Here is a 26,499-nt window from a genome sequence, read left to right on the forward strand (position 1 = left end):
AATCATTGCTCAGTGCTAGTTCTTGGATTGCTTCCTTGCCCCATCAGTCATTCCCCCAGCCACATTGGATTTAATAATTGCCACCAGCGTATACATGTTGATAGAAATGCGTTATGCTATATTTTTGCTATATCTCTATTTGTTCCATCGTGCTGTTTTATGGTCTGACTGATCATTAATTCTCCGCCATATGTGGTCATTAACTGGGCTCACGCTAATGGTGCGATACAACTCGTTGGCATACTGGCTGGATTATGTGTCTTCCTCTGGCGCTTGTGCTTTTGAGGATCAGTCACAGCTCTGGATTCAGATGTAATTGGGACTGTGGACCAGGACCACACAAAACACACTCATTATGATTCGGCACAGAACTAGAGATGTTGCATTATGTGTTGCCTGCATTATCGTTTCATTGGAACATTACTTCTCCCCTAATACCAGTCAATAGAGCTGCTCACGGGGTTAGGTACTAATTCAATTACTGGTAGCGAGGGATCGATAGCTTGGTTAAGAGCATTCTGTCTTACCAGGGCGTCAATCTCAGACAAAGAGGTAGAATAATAGTAAAGACATCACAACTATGAATAAAACACAAATGGAATTGTGCAGTGACCAAAAAAGTGTTAAACAAATCAAAACTATCTTACATTTTAGATTCTTTAAAGTAGCCGCCCTTTGCCTTGATGGAAAGGCAAAGGCTCTGGAAAGAAATTCATACATAGGCATCAACTTCACTATTTATATTTGTCTAAGAAACACATTTTAAGCATTTAAGCATAAGCCTTTAGATCAAAATGGAAGATAATGAAAAACAAAGTACATTCAATCAGATGTGTCCAAACGTTTGACTGGTAGCGTACCTTAGCACAACATTTTTGTGATATAATTTTATACCCTCTTACAGTAGGTAAGTCACTTTTCTTTTGGCACAAAACATTTAGATGAAATGACATTGTACTCATGATAAAGATATGGATGCACACAACACATTTTCCAGTGTTAGTAAGTGTTAATTGGAAACACTGGCAGCACTGATTTTAACACTTACAGAATGCACCTTTTTAGTGAAAGCTTACTGCCACAGTGACAAGCATTTCTTTGGTATTAAATGCAAATGTTTATTATGTTTTTTTCCCCCCCTCCCATTGTGAGGAGCCACGGCAGGCCAGAGACAAAGATGCCTTGTCAGGAATAATCGTGTGTCTTTTGTGAATTACTTATGACTGGGTTTCACTATAGACAGAATGAGCTGAAAGTGGGCTGGCCATTGTGAGGTAAAGGGAGACAGTGATTGAGACTGCAAGGCATTGGATATTCCCTTTGAGATGGGAGACGGCTAATAGGGTCTTTGAGAGTCTCAGGTTGTAATCAAAGCGTTCTCCTCGAGGCTAAGGTCAGTGATCCCAATTGATCATTTTTTTTACTCGAGACGCATTTCTATTTTGTGTAGGCTTTTGTGTGTAAGCTGTAATGTACATGACTGGAAGACATGTGAAGGCCAGAGGCAGAATCAAATGTGACATTGTGAGCGACCACTGGAACAGCCAAAGTGTCACTTAGATGCTGAGGCGTCTTCGTCATCTCTGACAAGTCTTTTGCTCTCCTTTTTGCTCTCTGTCTGTCTATCTATCTATCTATCTATCTATCTATCTATCTATCTATCTATCTATCTATCATACATTTACATGTATTCTGCATTTGAATGATCTAGGGTTTTATAGGCAATATTTATAGGCTGTTGTTGCTCCTATGTTGGTGTTATTTTTATCTGATGTTTTTATGCTTTATATTGTTTTGTGTTCTGTGTCTGCAACCTTTATGTCCGTCAGTGATGCTGCGTTTCTTGGCCCAGAGATCTTCTATCTCAATGAGGCTTTCCTGGTTAAATAATGGTTAAATAAAAAATCTCCAAGACATTTGAGCTGGCTGTGATTTTCCATCCGCTAGACTACCGATCTCTGTACTGCGCTGACAGGGAGGACGTCCAGGGCTCTGCGTGTATATGTGTTTGTGTGTGTGTGTGTGTGTATGTGCATGTGTGTGTGTGTGTGTGTGCAGCAGCTCTCGCTCACGCCAATAAATTAAGGGCGAGGTGGCACCTCCGGAGTGGATGTGCCACTTTCCCAGCATATTCTGTGAGAAATGAGTAAATATGTCTCTCAGTGTCTCTTGCTGTCTGTTTCTGTATCCATGTCTGTCTCGGCATCTTCGCTGTATTTTTCTGACCGTCTCCTCAGCTCATTATCTGTCACAGTTGCTTTCTCGTTAGCTCTGCCTCTCTGTCTTTCTCTCTCTCTCTCTCTCTCTCTCTCTCTCTCTCTCTCTCTCTCTCTCTCCTCTGTCTCATTATCCCCGGGGGACTGGATGTTTATGTGGTTCTAAATTTCTTTCTCTCTCTCTCTCTCTCTCTCTCTCTCTCTCTCTCTCTGTCTCCCTCTCTCTGTCTCGCTGTCTCTCTCTCTCTCTGTCTCCTGCTATCCATAGGGGGGTTGATGTGGTTCCACTTACCATAGCTCTTCTCCCTTTGCTCTGAAATTCAGTGAACAAAGCGCAATCTGTCCGTCGCTCGGTTCTGCACTCTCCACTCTCCTGTTTCCCTCACTCATCGTCTTGATGAATTATGCAGTGTATTCTGCTTCGATGGGGGACTAATTGCTCCACTTCTGTGTGGGAATCTTTTATAAGCAACTTGGCGCTGTAAAATAAGCGAAATTATTAGATGAGTGCTAACAATATAATGTTTGGTGGTAAACTTAGGTCTTCTAAACTGGGGATTAACAGCTCAAAGAAGCTGCGGAAACAGCCATAGACAACTGCAACATAACTCCAAAGTAAATCCACTATCGTCACATCTACTCATTCATTCTTCAGTATATCTGAGGTACTGAAAGCCTATTCACCCGGAGGCATTGTGCCAGCCATCTATGGTTAGACTTGTCAGCAAAGTGAATTAGGAAATACATTGAAGTTTGGTAATATTGTCTGACTGGAGCTTTTGCAGTTGTGAACCGCGCTGAGGGGTTCTCTGTTGTTCAGAGAACCACTAATGAAGCTGTTATCTGGGGCTTGAAGCCTGATTAGCTCAAAGGATGTAGCAGGCATTGGCAGCCTCAACCCCTCTCCTGTCAGTCTCACTGCGTTTGTATGTTCGTGTGCGTGTGTGTGTGACACAGAGAGAGAGAGAGAGAGAGAGAGAGAGAGGGTGTTGATGAGTTTGTGAGAGAGACAGATACAGAGTCTGACAGAGACACACACACACACACACACACACACACCGAGCGAGACACAGAGAGAGAGAGAAACAGAGAGAGAAAAGGAGTCGAAACAACTCTGCCCTCAGTCTGAGCTTACGCACCAACAGTGAAACACCGTATAAAGGGCCATGGAGCAAAGTGAGCAGCAGCCTGCCTGCCTGCCTGTCAGCCCACCAGTGTGTAGGAGGAGGAGAAACACATTCCTAATCTTCTTATCATCCCATCCAGCTCTGCATTTAAATATTTAGCTGTATGTGTCCCCCGGATAGAGGGTGGGCTTTGGTATGGAATTAGATGGAGGAGAAGAGTGTTAGAAACACAGGGATTAAACCTCCCTGTGTGTGTGTGTGTGTGTGTGTGTGTGTGTGTGTGTGTGTGTGTGTGTGTGTATGTGTGTGTGTGTTGGCTAAGTATTGTTCTCAGTCAGCAATTATTGGCAGTTGCCATATGGAGAAGGTGCTGTTTTTAGTCCCTTAATGCCATTTGTCTTCTTCTTGTGTGATATTGCTAGGTGTCCTAGGTCCTAGGTTTTATGTCCATGGCAGGTTATTGTTTCCATATGGATAGAAACTAAAGATTCAAATCTTTGTGTGTGTGTGTGTGTGTGTGTGTGTGTGTGTGTGTGTGTATGTGTATGTGTGTGTGTGAGTGTGTGTCTAGGATGACGCCCACCCCTCTGGTAAGTGAAGGGCCTCTTTGGTCCCCGGGGTCTCGCCCATTAGCACTGTGTCTACCAGCAGTCCTCCATTTAAATTCAGCTGCTGCAGCAACCGTCCCCCCCACACACACTCTCTATATCTCTCTCTCTTTTTATTTCTCTCTCTCTCTCTCTCTCTCTCTCTCTTTCTCTCTCTCTCTCTTTCTCTCTCTCTTTCATTCTCTTGCACTCTCATCTATCTCTCGAGTTTTCATTTTGTTTCTCTTGTTTTTCTCTCTCGCTTTTTCCCTTTGAGTCGATTCTCTGTTGTTTTTTGGTCTCCACCTCTCTTCTCTCTTCATTGTTTGTTGTTGATTGTGTTTGTACTCTTGTTTTCTCATTCTCTCTCTTAGTTGCTTTTTTTTGTTGATTGTATGTCTTCTTTCACTTTCCATCTCTGTTTAACTTCTCTCTTTTTCTTGCTTTAGCTTGGCTCATTCTTGTCTCTGCCTTTTTTTTTTTACCTCTCCCCTTTTGTTCTCTCAGTTTCTGTTGATTATTGCAGTTTTTAATTCGCTCTCTCTCTCTCTCTCTCTCTCTTCCTACAAGCCGCCCTCTCTTTGTGTCCTGGCAGACAGCAGATTGCAGGCTGGACAGGGCATGTGGGTGTTTGACATGGCACACAAAGCTGATGGGCATGAACATTGTCTGCATGTACAAACATAATTGGATATATTATTTGCACAACCACACACACACACACACGCACACAAACACACACACACACAAACACGCACGCACACACAAAGACACACACACACACACACACACACTTTTTCTCCCATCCCAGCATACTACATCAATATGTGCCCACAGAATTAATAAGGCATCTGTTAAATTGTACAAAAAGACAAACAAATAAGTCTGTTTAGAAATAGGCGACATGGAGAGAGAGACAGGCAGACAGACAGACAGACAGAGAGATGGGCATGCAGATACAGGGCTTAGAAAATGTCTTGTACATTTGTGCTATTATCATATTTATGCAGCACAGGACCAGATTAGCACGTTAACGGTAGAGCCAGCGGAACAAATGACTGGCAAAGGGCTGTTTTTTTTCATCCAGCTTATATAACTGCCTCATTTAATTCACCCCAACGAAGACCACATCATGATTCCTAGCTGTCTGTCTCTCTCTCTCTCTCTCTCTCTCTCTCTCTCTCTCTCTCTCTCTCTCTCTCTCTCTCTCTCTGTTTGTTGTTTTGTGTGTTTTGCATGTGTGTGTGTAGCATTACGAATGCATCATTGGGAACAGAGCCAGACCTAATCAGTTCTGATGGGGAGCTTGTTTGTACCTGCAGCTGTGATTACAACACTCGAAAACAACAGCGAATCAGCTCTCCTTATTAGGAAACAGAGGAGAAACACATGCAGAAATGCTCAGAGTTGGTGTAGGAAAGCTTCGCTCCAGCCGAACTATTTCCATCTTCTGTCGTAAACAAATTATTTAATGCAAAGCTAGGCTATTGTACAGTGGATGCCATTATGGAAGCACTCCCACGCAGCATCTATTCTGCATTAGTACTGCCGGATTTTCAAAAGAACTCCTCTTGGGAGCGGCACAAAAGTGCAGAAGAAGTGCATTTAGCGTGTAAAATCGCTTTTACAATATTAACTTTTATGCATCCTCTTTAGTAGCAATTTTTTCATAAAATAGGTTACTACAGAAGCGCTGAGAGGCAGGGGGAAAAAATTTGGATTTTCTTGGCAGATCCAAGCATCTAAGTTTCATCTATTTTTTCTCTTCCCATGTTTTATCTCAATATATTGACTTATGAACAGGTGAAAAAAAAATTGCGAGGATCCTTTTTCGAAGTTAGCTTTTTTTTCTCCTGTTTTTAGCTCAGTATAGGTCCTGACTCCGGTTGCTATTTCTATATAGGTCTTGACTCCTGCTGCTATTTCAATATATTGACTTAGAGAGCGAGGTGAGAGGTAGCATAATAAACCATAGCAACACTGGAAGGGCTCACAAGCTACGGCGGTATATCTGAGTTTCACCGCAATAAATGTGATGAAAATGCTTGTGAATTGAAAGCAGGAGTGATGAAAATGCATGAGAATAAATAAACTGTGATGAACTGTGAAGTGATTTGATAAATCAAAGGTCAATTTGGTTCAAATAGAGGTGATTTGATACAAACAGAGCCATTTTCATCATTCATCTACACTGTCTATCATTGATCATTTACCATATAAACAAATATCAAATATCCATTTATCGTTTAGAGTGAGCAACCTGTAGTAAATGGGTGGAAGTAACAAAAACTAATAAAAATGCAGAGGCGATGAAAATGCATGTGAATTGAAAAGGAGGGTGATAAATTTCGAGATAAACCACAAAAGCGCCCATCCTCGAAAGCCTCAAATATGACTTATCCAATAGATAGATAGATAGATAATTTTGTGTGCATTGGGATTTTGTGTCTATCTTATTGTTCACTGTGTCATTAAAAAGGTTGAAAACAAGTGCTCTATATGTAATACTTAGATATAGGGGATTATTATGTAATACTTAAGAGTGCCCTATATGTAATGCTTAGAGATATAGGGGATTATCGATAGATTATAGCTCAGACTGTGTACAGACATAATCATTTAGAGCATTCTCAGCTATTATGGCCTTTATGCAAATACAAATACAAATACATGTGTACTGACTGAAAACCTTACACTCTGCTGTGTCAAGTTTGTACCAAAACTCTGTACTACTATTCGTGTGTTGCATGTAAATTTGAGTTGTGCTAGTAATGCTTTCATTTGTACATGCATTTGCTGAGGTGCAACTACAAGCCTTTTTCATGCATTCACAATGTGACACGTGAGTCTTTATTACACTGGCTTTAATACTCAACACCACTTAGACACTTTGGACACTGAGACACTTTTTAATAGTTTTATATTATTTATCTTCATATTTTTTTTTTTATATAGTTTTTTTTTTATGTATTTTGCCTTATATCTTTTCTACACTATTTTTATTACCTTATTACCTTCCCTGTACTTTGTTCTGCCATTGTAGCTACTGTACATTGCTGCTGTGACACCCAAATTTCCCCTAGGGGATCAACAAAGTGCAATCTTAATCTTAATCTTAATGAATCTAATTGTACAATCCATTTACTTTACAGATTCAAATTTGGATTTATTTGTTCTAATCTTTATTCACAAATGCTGACTACAAGTTGCAAAACATTCGTGAAACCTATTTTACGGGTTTGTATGTATTTGTACAAAAGGTTTTCATATATTCACAAATGTTGATATTCATCTACAAGTTGCAAAAATGTTGTGAACCTCACTGTACACATTCAGAAAAAAAATTTGGCATCCATTTGAGCCGAAGCCTTTCCTCAAAGTAGTTTACATATATAAGAATAAAAAGCATGAGAGAACAAGTAAGTTCACGAACTAGCTCCCTAGTTACCAAAAGAGTTGGCATAGCAACCAATGAATGGGAATTATCAGCATGGTTGGAGCCCTTCTCCGACCAATCAGATTGCTTAAACACAAATGCAGGATATAGAATTACTGCGCTGTATACGATAATACGTTATTTACCATAGGAAAATATCTCTTTTTTCGCCTCCCACATGGACAGGTACAGAACAGCACAGTTGGAGCTTGTAGGGATTCAGTGTCTTGCTTAAGGACACTCCAGCAGGGATGATGCTTGCTGACACGTCTCGCACCTGGCACTCAGGTTGAAGTGCGGCATCCCTACTCACTATTCCACCCTGCTGCTCAAGAAGACAGAATATAGAACTTATGGTGTGTATGGAGAATATCAAACCAGTCCATGACACATCACATCAGTAGCAAGAAATCTTTTCAGTCAGTCAGGAGGCGGAGCGCCCTATGAGAACTCCGCAGACATTTTACAGACATAATCTTGACATGGTTGAGCTGTTTTCTCAGTCATTATTCTCCGGTTAAAGCCTGGCCGAGGCCCAAAATGAGTCTCGAGTCTATTTCTGGTAGGTTCGGTAGAATGCTAGGATGTTTTAATGAGTCTCGTTTTTCGAATGAAAGTAATTTGACTCAACGAGGGCCCCCAGCTGTAAAAAGATCAGGAACTTTTGCTTGCAGGCATGTCAAATCAGAACATCGAAATCAAGAAAACCTACGTATTTCCCATGAATGTTCAAAACATTAGCCATGCAATAAATACTAAACAATCAGCAGAGTAGGAAGTGACAGCTGGATCATGGAGGCTAGAATACATTCCAGACTCAGTATCAGTCAGCTATATCAGTGTGTCTCTCTATAGAGTTTCTGTTCCTCACAGTGGATTCCTCCAAGACTCGGGGGGTGGGCTAGACTGTCTTGTACATTTGTTCAATTGCACACTGGTGCTGTGAATGGTACACACACACACACACACACACACACATAAAATGTAGCCAATTAACAGTCCGGCAGAGCACCCTAACAGCAGGGGAGGAGGAGAGTGTCCCACGATATGTTTTATTAAGGAGATTAGACTGCAGTCAGTCTCCATCTTCATCACCAGCACTTGTCTGATATCTTAGCTGAATAACACTATCTCACTAATTTGTTGATGGCAATGCAAGGCTGATACGTCTTGATTTAGCATATCCCTGGTTGATTGCCTGGCTGATGGTGGGCTAGATGACCGACTTGTTGGGTGCGTCACTGACCGGCTGCCAGACTAACAGGCTGGTTTACTGGCTGCTTAACTGATATAAGACCCGATTCAATCAGAAAAACAGACTTGGCCTTTTCCCTTTCTCTCTTTGTCTGTTCTTCCCTTCTGTCTCTCTCTCGCTCTCTTTCTCACACACAGACATCGGTTTCAGGTCATCTAGTTTCTTCCCCCCCCCCTTCCTTCTGCATTTCCACTCCTCTTCTCCACTCCTCCACTCCATTTCTCGTCTCCACTCCTTCGCTCCACTCCTCATGTCCTTGAGCACTATGCCTCTAATGGCTTCACCTTAGATGTGATCTCTCTCTCTCTTGGGGGGAAACAGCCTTTTGCCCAAGGCTCGTTCAAAACACCCACTGCCTCCCCATAGCGCACACTACACACAAACAAAATGACACATAGAGTAGCCTACAGAAACACAAATGCACACACACAGGATGCATACTAGTCAAAAAGGGGCAGATGGGCTTCTTAGGGTGATATATGTTCTACTGGGCTAACACACACACAGATGGACACGTTCCCATAAAGAATGCTCACTGGAGGCGAAGAGAAATATTGATGGGGCCCATTACTTCATTTTATGGAGGCAATCCTGCTATTTTATTTGTTGTATAATGTTTCACTCATAAACATAATGTCCAAAGTCAATGAACACCTTACAACTTAATGTGCGTCATCCACACCTATTTAAACAATACAGTATAAATAGATACACAGGCATACACACACTGACACATAGTGACGCCTCTTTCTCTTTTGCTCTCTCTCTGTCTCTCTGTTTCTCATACACACACACATGCACACACACCTTTTGCTCCTGTTCACGCCCTTCCCAAAATGGAGTTCACAGCAAGTCACGGGGGAAGATGAGGTGTTGACAATAAACCAAAACGCTTTCTAAACCGTGCCTGCTGTGCAGCTGACTGTGTTTGTGTTGGACTTCACAGGGCAAGCATTACGTGTTTGACCGGGTGTTCCCCACTAACACCACCCAGGAACAGGTCTACAATACCTGTGCCAAGCAGATTGTCAAAGGTGAGTCACTTGCACGGTTCGTTTCTCTTATCCACAACGCAGGAGTGACAGAAAAGGAAAGGGGAGAAAGCCGATACACCTTGAATTGCCACATCCCTCGGTTCTCCTTATCTGCTTTGTCAGTTTATTCCGCGCACCTCTCTCGGTTCCACTCCTCTCACTGACTCGCCCTGCATGAATTAGCAGCCCCTTACATGCAGTGAGAAAACCAATTTCCATGACATGATGTAGTCATAAGACCTATAGGTATGAGCGTCAAAATGCACAACTTAACAAGATGCACGCATATCGTTGCACAGCGGGATTGGCATATCTAGAAGGCATGGATCAAACGAAACCAACCCCCTAGAGAGAGTGAATCTTCTCTTTCTTTCTTCCTCCCTCCCCTCCCTCTGTCTCTGCATCTGTCTGCCTTTCCTTATCCCTGTAATGGTGGGGGTTTTTTTGTGTTTTTTTTGTGCCACCTTCAAAGAGAGTGCAACTCCATTGAACTAGGTCCAGATAGAGCCGGTAAAAGAGATTGATTTTTTGGGAGAGATTACTTATAGACTGTGAGATTACCATGCAGGCCGTGCAAAGAGGAAATAAAAGGCAGGGCCAATTGTGGCACAGGGTTTGGAAAATCAAGGGTAGGGATTTAGTGAAAAGAAGGAATGAAAGGAGAGGTAAGATTTAAAATATGTCAAGGGAGGAGGGAAATATAGAGGGGGGAGCAAGGCCAGAGAGGGTTGTTTTGCCTCAGATGGTCTGCAGTAAAGAGATACATGTCCTTTTTCACAGTTTCTCTCTTTTTTGGTATTTTCTCTCTCTTTCTGTCTGTCTGTCTCTCTCTCTCTCTCTTACACACACACACACACACACACACACAGCCTGTCTTTCCTCTCCATCTCTCTGCCTCTGTGTTCCCCTCTGCGGTGGTCTTTGCTGTTCGTATCTTCTCCTGTCTTTATTTCCTCTCAGACTCGGATTCTCTCTCTCTGCTCCACCAACCCCATTCTCTTATTTATGTCACGCTCTGTTTCAGTCTTACATTGAGCAGAATGTGTTTTTGGGGGGCAGAGGAAGACGTGTTGCTGAGCTCGGGGCTGAGAGCTGCGAGAGCGAAAGCAACGGAAGGGCGGGCCGATGAGGAGAGGGGGAGCGAAGGAACGGGTGGGGGCTCGAGAGAGGGTGCACGCCTCATGGTTTCCTTCTGATTAGTCTGTGGTCAGCTAACCTGTGGCAGCCAGTCTGTGAACCTGATGAGCTTTTTCTTTTCCCATGTTTGACTTTTCGTACTGGCGTTCATCACGCCGTGGCGGCAATATGACATTCAGCAGTGTGCCGCTTTTTAGCCCCGAGCTTTACAGCCTCGACCTGTGGTGAAGAATGAGGCGGTGCTGTTTCACTGTGACTCCTATCAAGTGAATGGAGAGGCTAATATGTTTGTAGTTGGTTTATACAATACTGAGTGGCTCTTGGTGACTTAAAACACTGTGGGTAGACATTTTTATTGTGTGCAGCCACAGAGGTAATTTAACACCTAACCTTGCTTATATACTGTATACAGCTCAGTGCACACAAGCTTTATGAGGCATATTCTGATCAATTTTTAGAGGTAAGGTCAAAGAAAAACTTCTTTGTCAGGCGTTTTGTCTTTCTGCCAGTGATTTGATCCTGCTCTTTCTTTCTTTCTTTCTTTCTTTCTTTCTTTCTCTTTCCATTTTTCTGTTGTTTTTCATTGTAGATGTACTGGGTGGATACAATGGGACCATCTTCGCCTATGGGCAGACTTCATCTGGAAAGACACACACTATGGAGGTAGAGTACAGCTAAATAATTCAAAAGGTAGACCTCCTGCTGTGGTTCACACACACACTCACACTCTTCTACATGTCTTTGTATCTCCTCCTCCCTGCTAGTACATCTCTCTCCATCACTCTCGTCACTGTATCTCCTGTTCCAGCTCTCTCTGGGAACTAACCTCCTTTACAACTCTCCCTGGGAAATAACCTCTTGTTCCTTTTCAAGTCAAGCCTCTCAGCTGTCACTTTCTTTAACATTCTCTCTGCCTTATTCATCCCAAAGACTCCATTTATCCTCTCCTTCAATAACGTGTTCTTTTCTCACCTCCTGTTCTCACAGGGAAAGCTTCATGACCCCCAGGGAATGGGCATCATTCCTCGGATCGCAGAAGACATTTTCGAACACATATTTGCCATGGATGAGAACTTGGAGTTCCACATAAAGGTTGGTATGACTGTGTGTGTGTGTGTGTGTGTGTGTGTGTGTGTGTGTGTGTGTGTGTGTGTGTGTGTGTTCATGCATGTGTAGTAGTTCTAAGAGTGTGCTTCTTCACACACACACCCACACATGCTGAATTTTGCTACGACAGACTATGAGACATTCAGCATGAATTCAACATGGACCTCTAAAATAATCCTCATGTGGATGGGCTGAGTAGATACAGCCAGGTATGAATAAATCATAATGGATAAGCCATGTTTATCCAGCCATATTTGTAGTGCCTTTTCCCTTTTACGTCTTTTAATAGATGGTAATACCTTGCCAGACCCACGGGAGGACAGATTACTCTTACATTTTGCAGATTTGTATAATCAGCTGCCCTCCCATATCCTCCCTCTCTATCTGTATTGCTTTCTTTTTTGTCACTGTTACCCCACTCTCTCTCTCTCTCTCTCTCTCTCTAAAGTTGTTCCACGTTCTTTTTCTTGCTCTAGGTATCCTATTTTGAGATCTACATGGATAAAATCCGGGACCTGCTTGATGGTGGGTGTATATGCACTGCACTGCTCAGCAAAATATGATTGACAGGGTTTAAAAAAAAAAAAAGTGGAAACAAAAATCACATTTGTTCACACGGTTTTGTCGCAATGCGCATTAACAAAACCTTAACCTCCAGACAATACCTAGGTGCACAAGGGTTAACTGTAACTGTATTATAGTAATGATTCTGATGAATGATAATGCTATAAAAGTCAAAGGGTTCTGAGTATATGTGCTGTGGTGAAATTAAATTGAAAAAGTATGCTATTACAGTTTTACAGAGATGCCTACAGCCACCTATCTATTTTTGATTGTCTATTTTAGATAATAAAGCTTCATGGGTTTGCACACTATAGGTAAAGTAGCACTGTGACATTGCAATGCATGGCAATATCACTGAGATATATAACCAGAGTGGAATGATGGAGAGGCCCAGATATAGCACTGTAGGCAGCATCCATCCGATTACATCTTTAATGGAGCCAGAGCCGGTGGTGAAAGCGCCATCTGTATGCAGAGGGGTTCACAGTGGCAGAGGAACATTTAAGCAGTGAACAAGAAAGAGTAGACAACGATCGTGATGAATCGAGGCAGCGCAAGGAACAACACCCAGTAGAGACTTACACATACATCATGCATACATCCACATGAGCATAGAGACATGTACACGTACACATAGGAGCACACATTTGGATGTAGGCATGAACAAACATGCACAGGCACATGCACACTCACACACTCACACACTCACACACACATCCAAGCATGGGTATGAACACACACACACACACACACACACACGCACACACACAAATGCACAAAGCCTCCAAGGAAAAAACAACAGTCGCAAACCAGTGATATTTAAATATCATCAACAAGAGAGAACCTTGAAATGTGAAGTGACTAACATTGGCGCTTGTGAAGAAATTGTGTCAGTGAGTGCATTGCCAAAAATTAGGATTTTGGCCTTTGGCATTAGTTGAGGCATTTACTAAAGTTCTCTGTGACTTTGGCAGAATAGTTCAGCTCCGTTAAAAACGTTTAACATCATATAGCCATGGATTCACATATTATTTCACAACACATTAGCTTAGTCTGACACTCAAATATGAAGGGACCATGAGTCAGATCTGATTAAAGATGTGCTGAGGACTACACACAAATACACACACAAACACTCACACTGTCATTTGCGCGCATGCACACACACACACACATACACAGGTAATGCTTCGGGCAACGTAATGACCTCTCTCTTTGTTTTCCCTCTCACCCTAGTGACAAAAACCAACCTGTCAGTGCATGAAGACAAGAACAGAGTTCCCTATGTAAAGGTGAGTCATTGGTCGTTTTGACATGATTCTATTTGGCAACGTGTGTTGTTTTCTCTCTCTTCGTTATGTAGATGTAGTGTGTGTTGTGTGTGTTATGGTAAAAATTGGGGATTCTGATTGAAAGTGAAGCAAACTGCAAAGATTTGTGTGTGTGTATATGTGTGTGTTTGTGTGTGTGTGCATACAAGTACAGTACGTGTGTGCATGTGTACGCATGTATCTGTGTATCTTAAAATGTGTGCGCTCATGGGGATGTACATTTGTAGGTATGTTTGTGTATATGTTGTGTGTATATGTATGTTGGTGTGTGTGTATTCTTGTTATGATCTTTACTGCACAAAGGAATATGTGTGTGTGTGTGTGTGTTTGCGTCACCCAGGGGTGCACCGAGCGCTTTGTTACAAGCCCTGAGGAGGTGATGGATGTCATAGATGAAGGCAAGGCCAATCGTCATGTTGCCGTCACCAGTGAGTCACACCGTTCCTCCCTCTTGGTCTCACACTCTCACGTTCCTCGCACATTTCAGATTAGATTTTTGCACACTTAAAGTGAAGCCTTAGTTAAGCGCAAGGGTGAAGAGCGCATGATGAGGTGGAAAGTGAGACGGATAGTGAACATCTCTCTAAACAACTGTGTCTATAGGAACGATAAATTGATTGATTGACCGACAGAACTGCCTTTGTAAGACAGTTTCTATTAGGAGTCTGAAATAGATAATTCCCTGTCTCCCTGCCTCACTCGTTATCTTATCTCCTGTTGTCTCGTCTTGTCTCCTCTTCTCTATTCTCTTCTTCTCCCCTGTCATTTTCCCTTCTGCTCTTCTCACCCAACCTCTCTTCTGTTCTCCTCATCCTCTCCTGTCCTGTCCTGTCCTGTTCTGTCCTGTCCTGTCCTGTCCTGTCCTCTCCTGTCCTATCCTCTCCTCTCCTCTCCTCTCCTCTCCTCGATGCTAACCCCTCTCTCCTTTCCTCTCGTCTCTCATCTCTCCCCTCTTCTCATCTCTCGTCTCCTCTCTTCTCTTTTCCTCCCCTCTCACTCACCTCTTGTCTGGTCTCTAGACATGAATGAGCACAGTTCCCGCAGCCACAGCATCTTCCTGATAAACATCAAGCAGGAACATGTGGAGACGGAACAGAAACTGAGTGGGAAGCTTTACCTGGTCGACCTAGCTGGTAGCGAGAAGGTTGGTGTCTTCTGTAGAAACACTGAAAGAAGGGCTTGGCAACACTATAATCACAATGGGATTCTTCAACACTGGGACCAGAAGTCTTATTTCACAATTCATGTTATTCAAGCATCAAAGAGTCAGAACAGACACACTGAATTTCACCCTTAGGGCATCTGCTGCATTTTAGAGTACTGGCTCCATGTCACTGCACTGAATTGTTATTTAATTCTACAAAACATTGATCAGTCTTCGACAGCGAAGGGCCTTAGAGCTCATAGAAGACAGTAACTGAAATCTGCTAAATTATTCAGGGTTTGGTTTTCTCTGATGCAAGATGGGTACGGGTTTGCACATTTGGAACAATCCAATTTGTTCCACTGGTACACTGGAGATAAAAAAACAATCAGTTTCTGAGAAATAAGAAAATCTGTTTCCAATAGTGATAAGACTCAAGTCTGGTCCCAACACACAATTAATTCTTGACAAAATATCAAACCTCAAAGGTTCTTTTTCAGGTCAGAACAGTTCTAAAAAAGGGCAAAGGGCAAAGCAAAGACAGAGGTCAAACTGAAGGGAGCCCTGAAGAACCGTGTAATTGTTCCCCTGTTTCAAGGACTTTCCGGTAAAAATCTGAGTCAGGCTTCATCACACCTTCCAAAAAACTATTTAACTCCAGGACATAGGGCATCTGAAGGAAAGGAGACAGAGAATACATCGGAGACCCTGCTGAACCAAACTAAGTCGAGACTTGGCCCTTGGTTCATGGCTGTGTTTTAGTGTTGATACTATTGATGCAGAATATATTGTATAGTATGTATAGTGCACCCATTTGCCCAGGTTTGCTTGGTGTAGCAGAGGGCCATATACTCTGGATAGATGCTGACTGCTGTGCTTTTAAACTAATAAGTGCTGATGTTGCATCTTCAACGCATCTTGGAGATCCCTGGGGAGGAAAAGGTTATGCTCCAGTAACTTCTTCGACTTGGAAACAAAATATTATTGACTGACTGTGCAATATGTGCTGTAAGGAAGCTGATGCACGCTTCACAGAATGCCTTGATAGAACAACTCAGTATCTTCTATGGTTAAGTTCCTCGTTCTCTTACTGTGAATAACCGTATCCCATGACAATTTTGACCAAATATGGTGTAGCTTACTAGCTTTCCTATAAACTTCCTGAACCTTAACTTTCTTGCAGAAATCTTCTCAAAATCTGGTTGATTCCCATTGATTCCCATGTATTTTTGACAATTTGCAATGCACTATCAGTTGCTTGGCTTGATCCAAGGTTAATGAAACCTGAAAGACCATGTTGTCTGTCAAAGGAAAAGGAAAACAATGGTGGTTTCCTCACTGACATTATGATGAAGATACTGTACTTTATGAACTAATTCCTCCTATGTGTTTGTATCTGTGTCAGGTCAGTAAGACAGGCGCAGAGGGAGCGGTGCTGGATGAGGCCAAGAACATCAACAAGTCTCTGTCTGCCCTGGGGAACGTCATCTCAGCCTTGGCCGAGGGAACGGTACGACAGAGAAATCTATACAGCCTTCCTTGTCTAGCAGGCCTCTGGCGTGTCGTGCTTGCCTCTTGCTTGGCCTCTAAATTGTTTGTTTTTACAAGACACCTAATGTTTGCTGCCAAAACAATCTGTTTTCCAAAATGGAGTCTCTAGACTGTGGTGAATAAAATGAGAATATTAGATTAGAACAATGTCTTCAATGAGGTAATTTGCTTTGGAACCAAATTACACCAACAGTCGAGTGAACAATAGAGTACAATTCATACTATAATGATTTAGCACGCTGGCTAATTTTCTGTCCCCATATTGACCCATTTTTCCTTTTCCATTCTTGTTCCCATCTCTACTTTCTCTACCTTGTCCAATTGCCCACTTTCACCATATCCAACCTACATGTCCAGTTCACCCATTCTGCCCTCTCTATATGTCCCTCCAGCTCCATCATCGTAATTAAAACATCCATTCCCCCCTTTTTACATAGCTCTGAACGTTTAGGGAATTCCCCATAAACCTTATGGAAAGGCTCGCAGACTGTAAATGCCTCACAAATCTTTTATAAGTAGACTGCCATTTTTTCTTTATTAATTTTGCAAGGACATAGTCAAGGGTTTTTGAAAGCTTTCCCAAGGTTGAATGGAGATATTGTGAATGTGCAGTAGAGGGAGGGAAACCGTTTTTTTTTATGTGCTGATGCTCTTTCACAGCGTGTTGTTTTCAAGAAAGGCATGTGTGTGTGGTGGTGCAGCATTTCTGCATATTTTCCACAACCGTTTTTTTCCCCTCCTCCTTCTCTCTCTTGATGTCTCTCTCTCTTTCTTTCTCTCCCTTTTCCTCTCTGTTTCTTTCTTCCTCTCTTTTGCTCTTTGCAGAAATCCCACGTGCCGTACCGTGACAGCAAAATGACTCGCATCCTACAGGACTCGCTGGGCGGGAACTGTCGCACCACCATGTTCATCTGTTGCTCTCCCTCCAGCTACAATGATGCAGAGACCAAATCCACCCTGATGTTTGGCCAACGGTAACATACATCCATGTTAAGTAGCAGTGGTCCGCTACACTGCGTAGCATAACTCACCCAGCTGAGGCTGCCCTGTTGGAATGTATTCCTGCTGAAATGTGTTCAGCTCAGATATGCTGTTCACATATTACTGCCTCAAACTCTGCTTTCGACAACCTGCAAACTGCTTTAGAGGCAGGGTTTGTGTTGCATTTTGGTTTCTGATCGTGTTAGGGTTGTTTAAAGAGGGTATGTTCTAATCTTTAGGGTAAGCTGCAACCCTAGAAGCAGAGATTTGGCTTGCTTGCCAGCTTTCCACTGCTATTGCTCGCTTTCAACTCAAAGAAGCTCACACTCGAAAAGAAGCGTCCTGGAAAAGCCTGCTGTATCTCTGGCTTTTCTTCCTTTTACCAATGAATTCCCTGAATAGTGACTGACAAGAGAGTGTGGTGGGTTGAAATAAATAATTTATGACTGAAAGGATCCACAATATCCACAGCGGATATTTGAAAATTATTGAATTGAAAATTTTGTCTCTTATCTCCCACTCTGTATGCGCCATCAACCACAGTAGCTCATCTCGGCATTAAAATCAGTGCATGATACTGGGTTCAGGACATGATATCAGAAATAATTTTGAATAATTTTTAATTTTGATGTGATGAGACAAATTTAGACAGGGCTATTTGTCTCCTCATTAATATTAGGGAATAAATGAATAAGGACAACAGTGTCTTCTTACCGGAGCGTGAAATTAAGACCTTGATTAGTGCTACACAGCGGTAGATAGTCATATGAAATTTTGGCTAGAACTAATCTCACCATAAATCTTTCAACTCTTATGCCACTTATTTGTATCATAACTGAGTGACAATATACAGTCACATATACTTCTAGTGAAGTGTGTGATTGCATGTGAATATGTTGTCAATTGCAAAGGTCTACAGCATTTTTACACTCTGAATTCTCTCTCTTCCTTCTCTATACCTCCCTCCCCCTACATGCACCATCACACCCAGTCAGCAGAAACCCAATTTGCATAGCGATTAATGAGATGCAAGCTCATTTTCATTGAGCAGCCACGGCTGAAATACCTTGTTGACAGTTCTTCTCCTCTCTGCCTCTCTCTCTCGCCCTTCTTTCTCCTCTCTATCCCTTTTCTCCTGACCCTGCTATTTCTTTCCCCCATACCTTCACTCTGTTTCCCTCCCTTTCTCTCTCTGTTTTGCTCACACCCTTCCTCTGTTTATGTCTCCATCCTTCCAATTAGGGCCAAGACCATTAGGAATACAGTATCGGTGAACCTGGAGCTCACGGCAGAGCAGTGGAAGAAGAAGTACGAGAAGGAGAAGGAGAAGAACAGGTCAATGAAAGAGACTATTCAGAGACTCGAGGCTGAGCTGAGCCGCTGGAGGAATGGTGAGACTCATACTGACATCACGCCGGTGGCCTATAAAAACATTGCATACATAAAGAGTCTTGCGGGAAAGGTTTTCCGGAAACTATGAAAAACTGATTGATTTTCCCATTGATGCCCGGGCATTTTGACATTATCAATTGTATTTTATGTTAGATTTAGAATAATATTCATGATAACAGTGAAAATTCTCTGTAATAAAATTATCATAAGCCTGTTCTGTTTCCACGACCATGAAACATTGCTTTATGCTTGCCAGAAAACATCAGCTGTCAAATGCAGCAAAGAATGAGAAATGACATATTTGCACGTTTGAAGCTTGTGCTGGAGACAGATGATAGGCAAGTCAAGGGAGCCCAGCATCCACACGGTGTGCTGTACCAAATCACTCCATCTTGTTCCTGTCCCTATCCCAGCATGAAAGAGTTTGCACCAACAGGAATGAAAATTTCACCAGCCTGCCAGCCTGTGGACATTATTTTTCAGTCCACGTTAGTGCAAATTTAACCTCATTCGATATAATCTGAACGGAGGCCAATAGAGATGTGGGAAGAGGGCAGCCAAACAGTCTTGTTGGACTTATGCCCAAAATCCTTAAAAATCCTTTTCAGGCTATTTCTGTTTCATATTATTCAGTTTTTTACACTTAGTATAATTGGATTCCTTCACATTGTCCTGGAGGCAGAGATGTTGCAGGCTTTATGTTTTATGCATCCTTATGTATTAGTAATCCTCACAGCGGACAAAGGCTAATCACATCTACAGATGATTCATAACTCACGTTGGTGTTCTCCTCAAGACACGTTCACACACTTGTACATCAGTGCACACTCATACACAAGCACATGCACATTGCACGCATGTGCATACTGTAAATACATAAGCATAAGCATTCAGCACACTTTGAAGCGCTGGATGCACACATTCATGCTCATGTACACACCCGTGTACACACACGTGTGCATGCACACACACACACACTCACACACACACACACACACACACACACACACACACACACATCTGATCATCCTCTCCTGCTGGAGTTTAGGTCAATTCAAATGTCAGTGTGCTCAATGGTAGCGATGGGTTGACATTCAAGCCGTCTAATGAATCCTGTCCAGCGTTTTTCTAGAAGATCATTCCCTCAGTGCTTGACCTGAATTTTAAAACATTGTAACATGTCTTTATTGAATACCTAGCAGTTGAAATTATTCTTTTTACTTGTCTCAACCCACTCAGTGACTCACACACACACACACACACACACACACACGCTCACAAACACATTTCCTCCCTCTACTCTCTTTCTCTCTGTCTCACTCACAATTTAGTGCATTTAATTTCCTAATGGATCATTTTGACAACATCGTTGCCCCAACTCCACCCACACTGCCCCCGATATTGTTGCCCACCTCGGGCCAGGAATTCCCAGAAATGGATGCTGTTGACCTCCATCTCGTACCACATTGCCCCACTCTTTAAGGATGGTCAAGGATGGCCCAAAGACGGGAACAGCTGTCCCATATATTCAATCATGTCTCCCTCCTCTCCAGTCTAGAACAGTGGTCCCATACCATGTGCCATTGAGAGCCATGTGCCTGTGCCTTTTCATTCCAACTAAACACCACCTGATTTCACTAATTAGCACATCTTCAACTGGAGAGAAGAACTAATCAGTGACATCAGGCAGTGTAATGTGTGGTTGGAATCAATACCTGTTTCTCGCTGGCACATGATTGGAGACCATTGGTCTAGAATATACCAGGGATGGAGAAGGCAAGCACTTGTATATATTGTAAGTATATTGCCCTTGCCTTAAAAGGAAATATTCCGCCAAAAACAGTCAAATCAGTACCGTGAAATTGTCTGGTTGTCCGACACTCTAATCTTACATTGGAGATATCATGCATTGCTGTTGGTTCTGGCTATAATTATACCACACTACAACACACTAATCCCTTCTTTATGCATTGATCCTTAGGAGAGGTTGTGCCAGAGATAGGAGCAACAGAAATGTTAAAATGTTGACCCACTCATTTTTTGCCCCTCCTCTTTAGGTGAGGATGTTCCCGAGTTAGAGCAGCTGAGCCCGGGGTCGGTTGAGGTCCGCCTGGTCCCTCCTGAGGCCGAGGAGCCGCCTCTCGACATCTGCAGCCCCTGCAGCCCCTCCTCCCCCACCTCCTCCATTGTGGTGCGAATCTCTGAAGAGGAGCGGCAGAAGTATGAGGAGGAGATCCGCAAGCTTTACAAACAGCTGGATGACAAGGTGATGATGAATGGGTAGTGCATGTGGACTGTATTTGTGAATAAATACAGGGATGATTACACATGGCAGTTGCAGTTTTTGCAATGGTATGCACATATAAATGCAAGGAGTGTATCACACATGTATTGTTCATGTAAAAAAATGCAGGAATAGATGCATAGTACTACCTCATATATCCAAGCCCCTTTGGAATGGGGCAATATTGAAATGATAAATCAAAATTCTTATCCTAACCCTATTTATAACATCCAACATGTACATGCACACTTTCTGAAATGCTCTATAGTGCCTAATGTGTCATTTAAAATCTTTTATCTTCAACAAAGATATATTTTTTTTCTGCATCTCAAATAACCATGGTTTTCCAGTAACATGTAACCATTTTACAGTGGTTTGCACACATGTAGGCATATACAACTGTACGGTCGTGCATACAGGGAAATCCATGGGGATGCGTAAATTATTTTTTTTTCACTCTATTGCGGTGCACCCGCTACAGCAGAGCTGACATTGCATATTCTATCTAACATGTTTACTGTATTCACATGTAGAACATGCCTTGGGGAAATTAAATGCTTTCTATTACATTCAGCGTTTGCTTCAGTGTGTCTGCAGGTTAAAATGGTTGGGATTAGCACTGAGTGATTGTATTTGTTCCATTATGGTGCACATGATCAGTTGACCATAGCAAAACAACTGAATCCATTTAGAATAGTAATTTGATATGAGTTTCCAACACACCTTTATTGATGATAACTGTCATGTAGTGTTTTTCACATTGTATCTCCTCTCTGTGTGTATGACAGCTTGTACAGTAGGACACTGAGATCAGCCACAAAAAGCCATTCAGTTCAGTACATTACAGTACATTACATTACATTACATTATTTCATTACATTGTGTCATTTTATCTAAAGCGACTTACAATAAATGCATTATGTCAAACAGTTGTCAAACTGACCGTATATCACAGTCTTCATCAGCTAAGCCCTCAATAGGAATAAGCAGCATTTGTACAATCAGAGAGGTTTTTTCTTTTTGATTTAATTAAATTTTATTAAGAGTAGGGGGGAAAAGATTGTTACAGTAGACCACATAATGTCAAAATGCAATTTCAATGAATGCATTGATATCAGAGATTGTGTAGTATCTACAGTATACTGTATCCATGTGTACAATATATGACACTGTAAATGAACTGTACCTCCTCAATGTGTGTATTTACCATTGAAGGATGATGAGATCAATCACCAGAGCCAGATGGTGGAGAAGCTGAAGGAGCAGATGCTCGACCAGGAGGAGGTAAAAGACCTCAGCTTCACAGCATCCTTTCATCTGTTTGGTTAAACGGCCCACAGCAGGCTGCAACACCTACAAATGTAACAATTGTAGAAGTCCCACTTTTCAGTGAATGCAACAAAGAATGGTTTATTGTTCTGCCGTCTAGATGAATCTTTTGCAAAAATTTAATTATGTTTTCTTTTCAAGTGTCAGAAGACACTTGAGGAAAATAGAGTATCTTTTGTTCTGTAAAAAGCATATTTACCTGTGCACAATTCAGCACAGAGTAGGTTGCTGTGGCTGCTTGAGCACAAAAGATAGGAAAGAAGGATCAATACAGGGATTGATGCAAGACACATTCATGATGCGGGACGTCTGTGATAGCTGTTGTTGCTATAGATACACATGGCACCTCCAGGTACCTGCAAGGTATACTCACTTACGGTGTTGCCAGTATCTCTGTATGCCTGTTAGCAACACAAAGTTATTAATAATCACCATTATGTTATAGTCTGTTTGCTGTGGAGACAACTATTTAAAAGTTGGTATGGATAACATCATGACAGGCTAAGAATTATATATAAAACAAAGGTTCATCAATGATTTACTGTAATATGTAGTTTGTATGTGTGTTTCCATGCTGGGAATGAGCATAACTAAAAGACTCTGTATAGCGGACAACCTGGCAGTTAAGAGACTCCGTGTTTACAGCATCCATTAATCTGTATGGCTACAGATCACAGAACCAGTGGGTTAAACGGCCTGCAGCAAGCTTTGGCATGTAGAACTGTTAGACATCCTGCCGAGTGAAAGACTCCACATTTGCAAAATCTGTTCATCTGTATCACAGAATGGGCCTGCAGCGGGTTGCGGCTCATAAAAACTAACATGATGGCAACTACCCAACCTTAGCATTAATAACATGAATTCATATTCAGTAGCCAAACAGAGTCTGTAGGCTACAGTACAAACAGGCAGGCACTGTTTGTAAAACACTTGTGTGACATATGAAACAACATCCATTCTGTAATGCAAAATGGCCCACAGTGGGGTGGCGCTGCACGTACAAGACATACAACAATGATGTCAGCTTTTACAATATCTGTTGATATTAGCATAGCCAAGCAGTAGGAGTCTGTAGGGTAGAGACTGGATATTTATAACATCCATCTGTCTGTATTCACAAAATGGCCCACAGTGGGTTGTGGTGCTGTACTTACCAGCAGACACCATGGCTGGAAAACATCTCAGCTTTTACATCAAATTATATCTGTATGGCGAAACAGGATCTGTAGGCTGTGGTATACACAGGTAGACCACAGTCATTTGTTCTTCACATCATGCTCTTGTTAGCCAATGGATGAGATTATCTGTGCAATGATGAAACCCAGCAGCTCTTCCGTAAAAGACGCATGTTCATCATCCATTTATCTGATTATTTTCCTGTCAGAAGACGCTGCTTGATGCACATTATGCTCCCGTATACATTTGACTTTCTCTGTATTTTAACTGCATCTTTCTCCATTTACAGTTTGCCGTTGTCTTATAGCTGTAAACCTCTGTGTCCCTCAGCTTCTGGCATCATCCCGCGGAGACAGTGAGAAGGTGCAGTCGGAGCTAGGCAGGCTGCAGACGGAGAATGAATGTGCTAAGGCGGAGGTGAAGGAGGTCCTCCAGGCCCTGGAGGAGCTAGCGGTCAACTACGACCAGAAGAGCCTGGAGGTGGAGGAGAAGAGCATGCAGAACAAGCTGCTGGCCGAGGAACTGGCGAAGAAAATGGTGGGTTGGCTCAGTTGTTAACGGAGCATACCATAAAAGAGCACACCATGTACATTGTGGCTTCCAGTCTGGCTTCCAGTCTGGCTTCCAGTCTGGCTTCCAGTCTTCATCACGTCACACCTTCTTCTTCCGCTATGTTTCCTGTCATTTTTCCTGTATACTGTCTAGTCATTTCCGAACAATCAATCGTTATATTGATTGTTTGGAAATGTTACAGAAAAACTATTAACTTGGGGTATAGTTTATGCTGTATGTTTGTTTAATGGTGATTTTCTTAATATTGAAACAAAATCTCAAGGCACACCTGAACTCACTCCATGGGACACCAATTGACAACCAATAGGAGAGAAAGAGAAAGAGGAAAACAAGAGGAAGAAGGAGAAAGGGAAAGGGAAAGCGAAAGACAGAGAAAGGGAAAGGGAAAGCAAAAGAAAGAGAAAGGCAATGGGGCATACAGGGACAACCACGGATGGAAATAATTGTGAGATTGTGAGAGGAGATAGTTATAGGTATTAAAAAATAGAATAGAAAGCAGTGAAAAGGTCAAGGACCAGAATATGCAGAACTGCTGGTTCAAAATGCAATTAGAGAGAGGGAGAGAAGGGGTAGAATTAGAGAGATGCATGGAAGGAGAGAAAGATGAGAGAGGTTGAGAGACGGAAACAATACAATAGATGACAGGGACTGTAAAAAAAACAAGAAGAATCACCTTGGAAGATTCTTCACATATTGACAAATGTATTGGGAATATCAAATCTCTGTAGGACGTACATGATTTATTGCAGGTTTTTAATGTTTTTTAGATTATATTGATTGCTGTAGTGCTGCTATGAGGACAGTTGGCTCCATACTGTAGTGGGTGTGGTTAGCATGGGACGGGACCTGTGTGCAAAGTTTTGTGCATCTTCATGCATGGGAAGGCATTTTTGGGAAGAAGAAGAAGAAGAATACATAAAAATACAAGCGGGACCATCAGCAGAGCTGGCCTGCCCCTAATAATAACAATACATAGGAATACAAGAGGGACCATCAGCAGAGCTGGACTGACCCTTACAATAATAATACATAGAAATACAAGAGCGGACATCAGCGGAGTCGGCCAGTCTGTAATAAGGTTATTGTGACTGGCTCAGTGGACCGAATGGACCATTATTCACCTTCTTAAAACCTCTTCAATATTTCATCAACCGTTTTTACAGTCTGCCAAGGTGTCCTCCCCTCTCCCCTCTCCCCCTCCCCCTCTGTCTTCCTCAGAAGCTGGTGGAGAAATTGATGAAAGGAGCTGACAATACAATTGCTCACCGCACAAGTCACTAAACTAACCCCCTTAAATCCTCTCTTTTTTCTCCTCAATCATCTCACTTGCACGCCTCCTCAATAGCTCTATCAACTGAGTGCTTTCTCCCCTGACCCCTCACCTGGCATTGTTACCTCTGTCCAGGGACGCTGCCTGGCAGTCTGGTCCCGCTGTCAAGCTGTGAAACCGGACTCATAATACCACAGAGCGATAAGAAATCTCCATTATTCCAGCCTTTTATGGCCTCTTCCAGCTTGGGCCCCCCTGGCTCATTAGGACTAATTGCCCACTTGCTGCCCCCCAGCTTTTATGCTAATGTACATTGTTGTGGCTTTTTTTTTATTTCACTATCTTGAAATGGTGAGGCAGTGGCCTAGAAAAATTGGTGCAATGGAGTGCATTTATCACTGTCTTCACCCCACTGCCTCCTCAGCTGTCTTCATCATTGCTTTCACTGGAAACGCCTTACTTCTTCTACAGGAGGCCAGAGGTGTCATCACTCACTGTCCCGTTCATCCATCTGTTCATTCAGACACCTTTCTTTCATCCCTCCATCTGTCCATTTCAGCCCCTTTCTTTCATCTATCTATTTATGAATAAATCCATCCATCCATTCATCATGCCAATCATCCAAAGATCCATCTCTTCCCTTCTATCTATCCATACATCTTTCTTCGACGAAATTGCACATTTTGCTTTCACCTGTCTTCCTCTCTCCCATAAACTAATTGATCTTAATTAATTATTTACCATCATGTATGCTAAGTTAATGTTATGGCATGGGAACTGACCCAGAAAATGATCAGGGGGGCTGAGGTTAATGAAGGAGATGAAGATGGAGAGGTTGGTAAAGGAGTGAATGTGATTTAAGGAGGTGGTTAATGGTCCTTTCAAGTGACAGATGATCCACTTAGCCCCTTGCAAAAATCCACCCTTAAAACATACCTCACACACATTATATCATAGACAATTCACTCAATATTTATGAAAATGGAACACTTTCTTCAAAAACTA

At 42.3% G+C, this 26,499-nt stretch overlaps 1 protein-coding gene across 2 annotated transcripts in view; it reads left to right on the top strand.

Moving 5' to 3' along the window:
• The window catches only part of kif5ab (kinesin family member 5A, b), a 51,621-nt gene that overhangs the window by 8,046 nt on the left and 17,076 nt on the right, over nt 1-26,499 (top strand). For both annotated transcript variants that reach the window (XM_071922672.2, XM_078283593.1), the window contains exons 2-14: nt 9,568-9,655; nt 11,382-11,455; nt 11,780-11,884; nt 12,376-12,424; nt 13,700-13,755; nt 14,135-14,222; nt 14,814-14,938; nt 16,344-16,448; nt 17,315-17,463; nt 18,713-18,861; nt 20,920-21,128; nt 22,362-22,430; nt 23,982-24,188. In XM_071922672.2, the coding sequence (XP_071778773.1) occupies nt 9,568-9,655; nt 11,382-11,455; nt 11,780-11,884; nt 12,376-12,424; nt 13,700-13,755; nt 14,135-14,222; nt 14,814-14,938; nt 16,344-16,448; nt 17,315-17,463; nt 18,713-18,861; nt 20,920-21,128; nt 22,362-22,430; nt 23,982-24,188 (1,473 nt within the window). The remainder of the gene's footprint in view (nt 1-9,567; nt 9,656-11,381; nt 11,456-11,779; nt 11,885-12,375; nt 12,425-13,699; nt 13,756-14,134; nt 14,223-14,813; nt 14,939-16,343; nt 16,449-17,314; nt 17,464-18,712; nt 18,862-20,919; nt 21,129-22,361; nt 22,431-23,981; nt 24,189-26,499) is intronic.

This window comes from Centroberyx gerrardi, chromosome 5 (genome assembly GCF_048128805.1).
Source record: "Centroberyx gerrardi isolate f3 chromosome 5, fCenGer3.hap1.cur.20231027, whole genome shotgun sequence".
NCBI lineage: Eukaryota > Metazoa > Chordata > Actinopteri > Beryciformes > Berycidae > Centroberyx > Centroberyx gerrardi.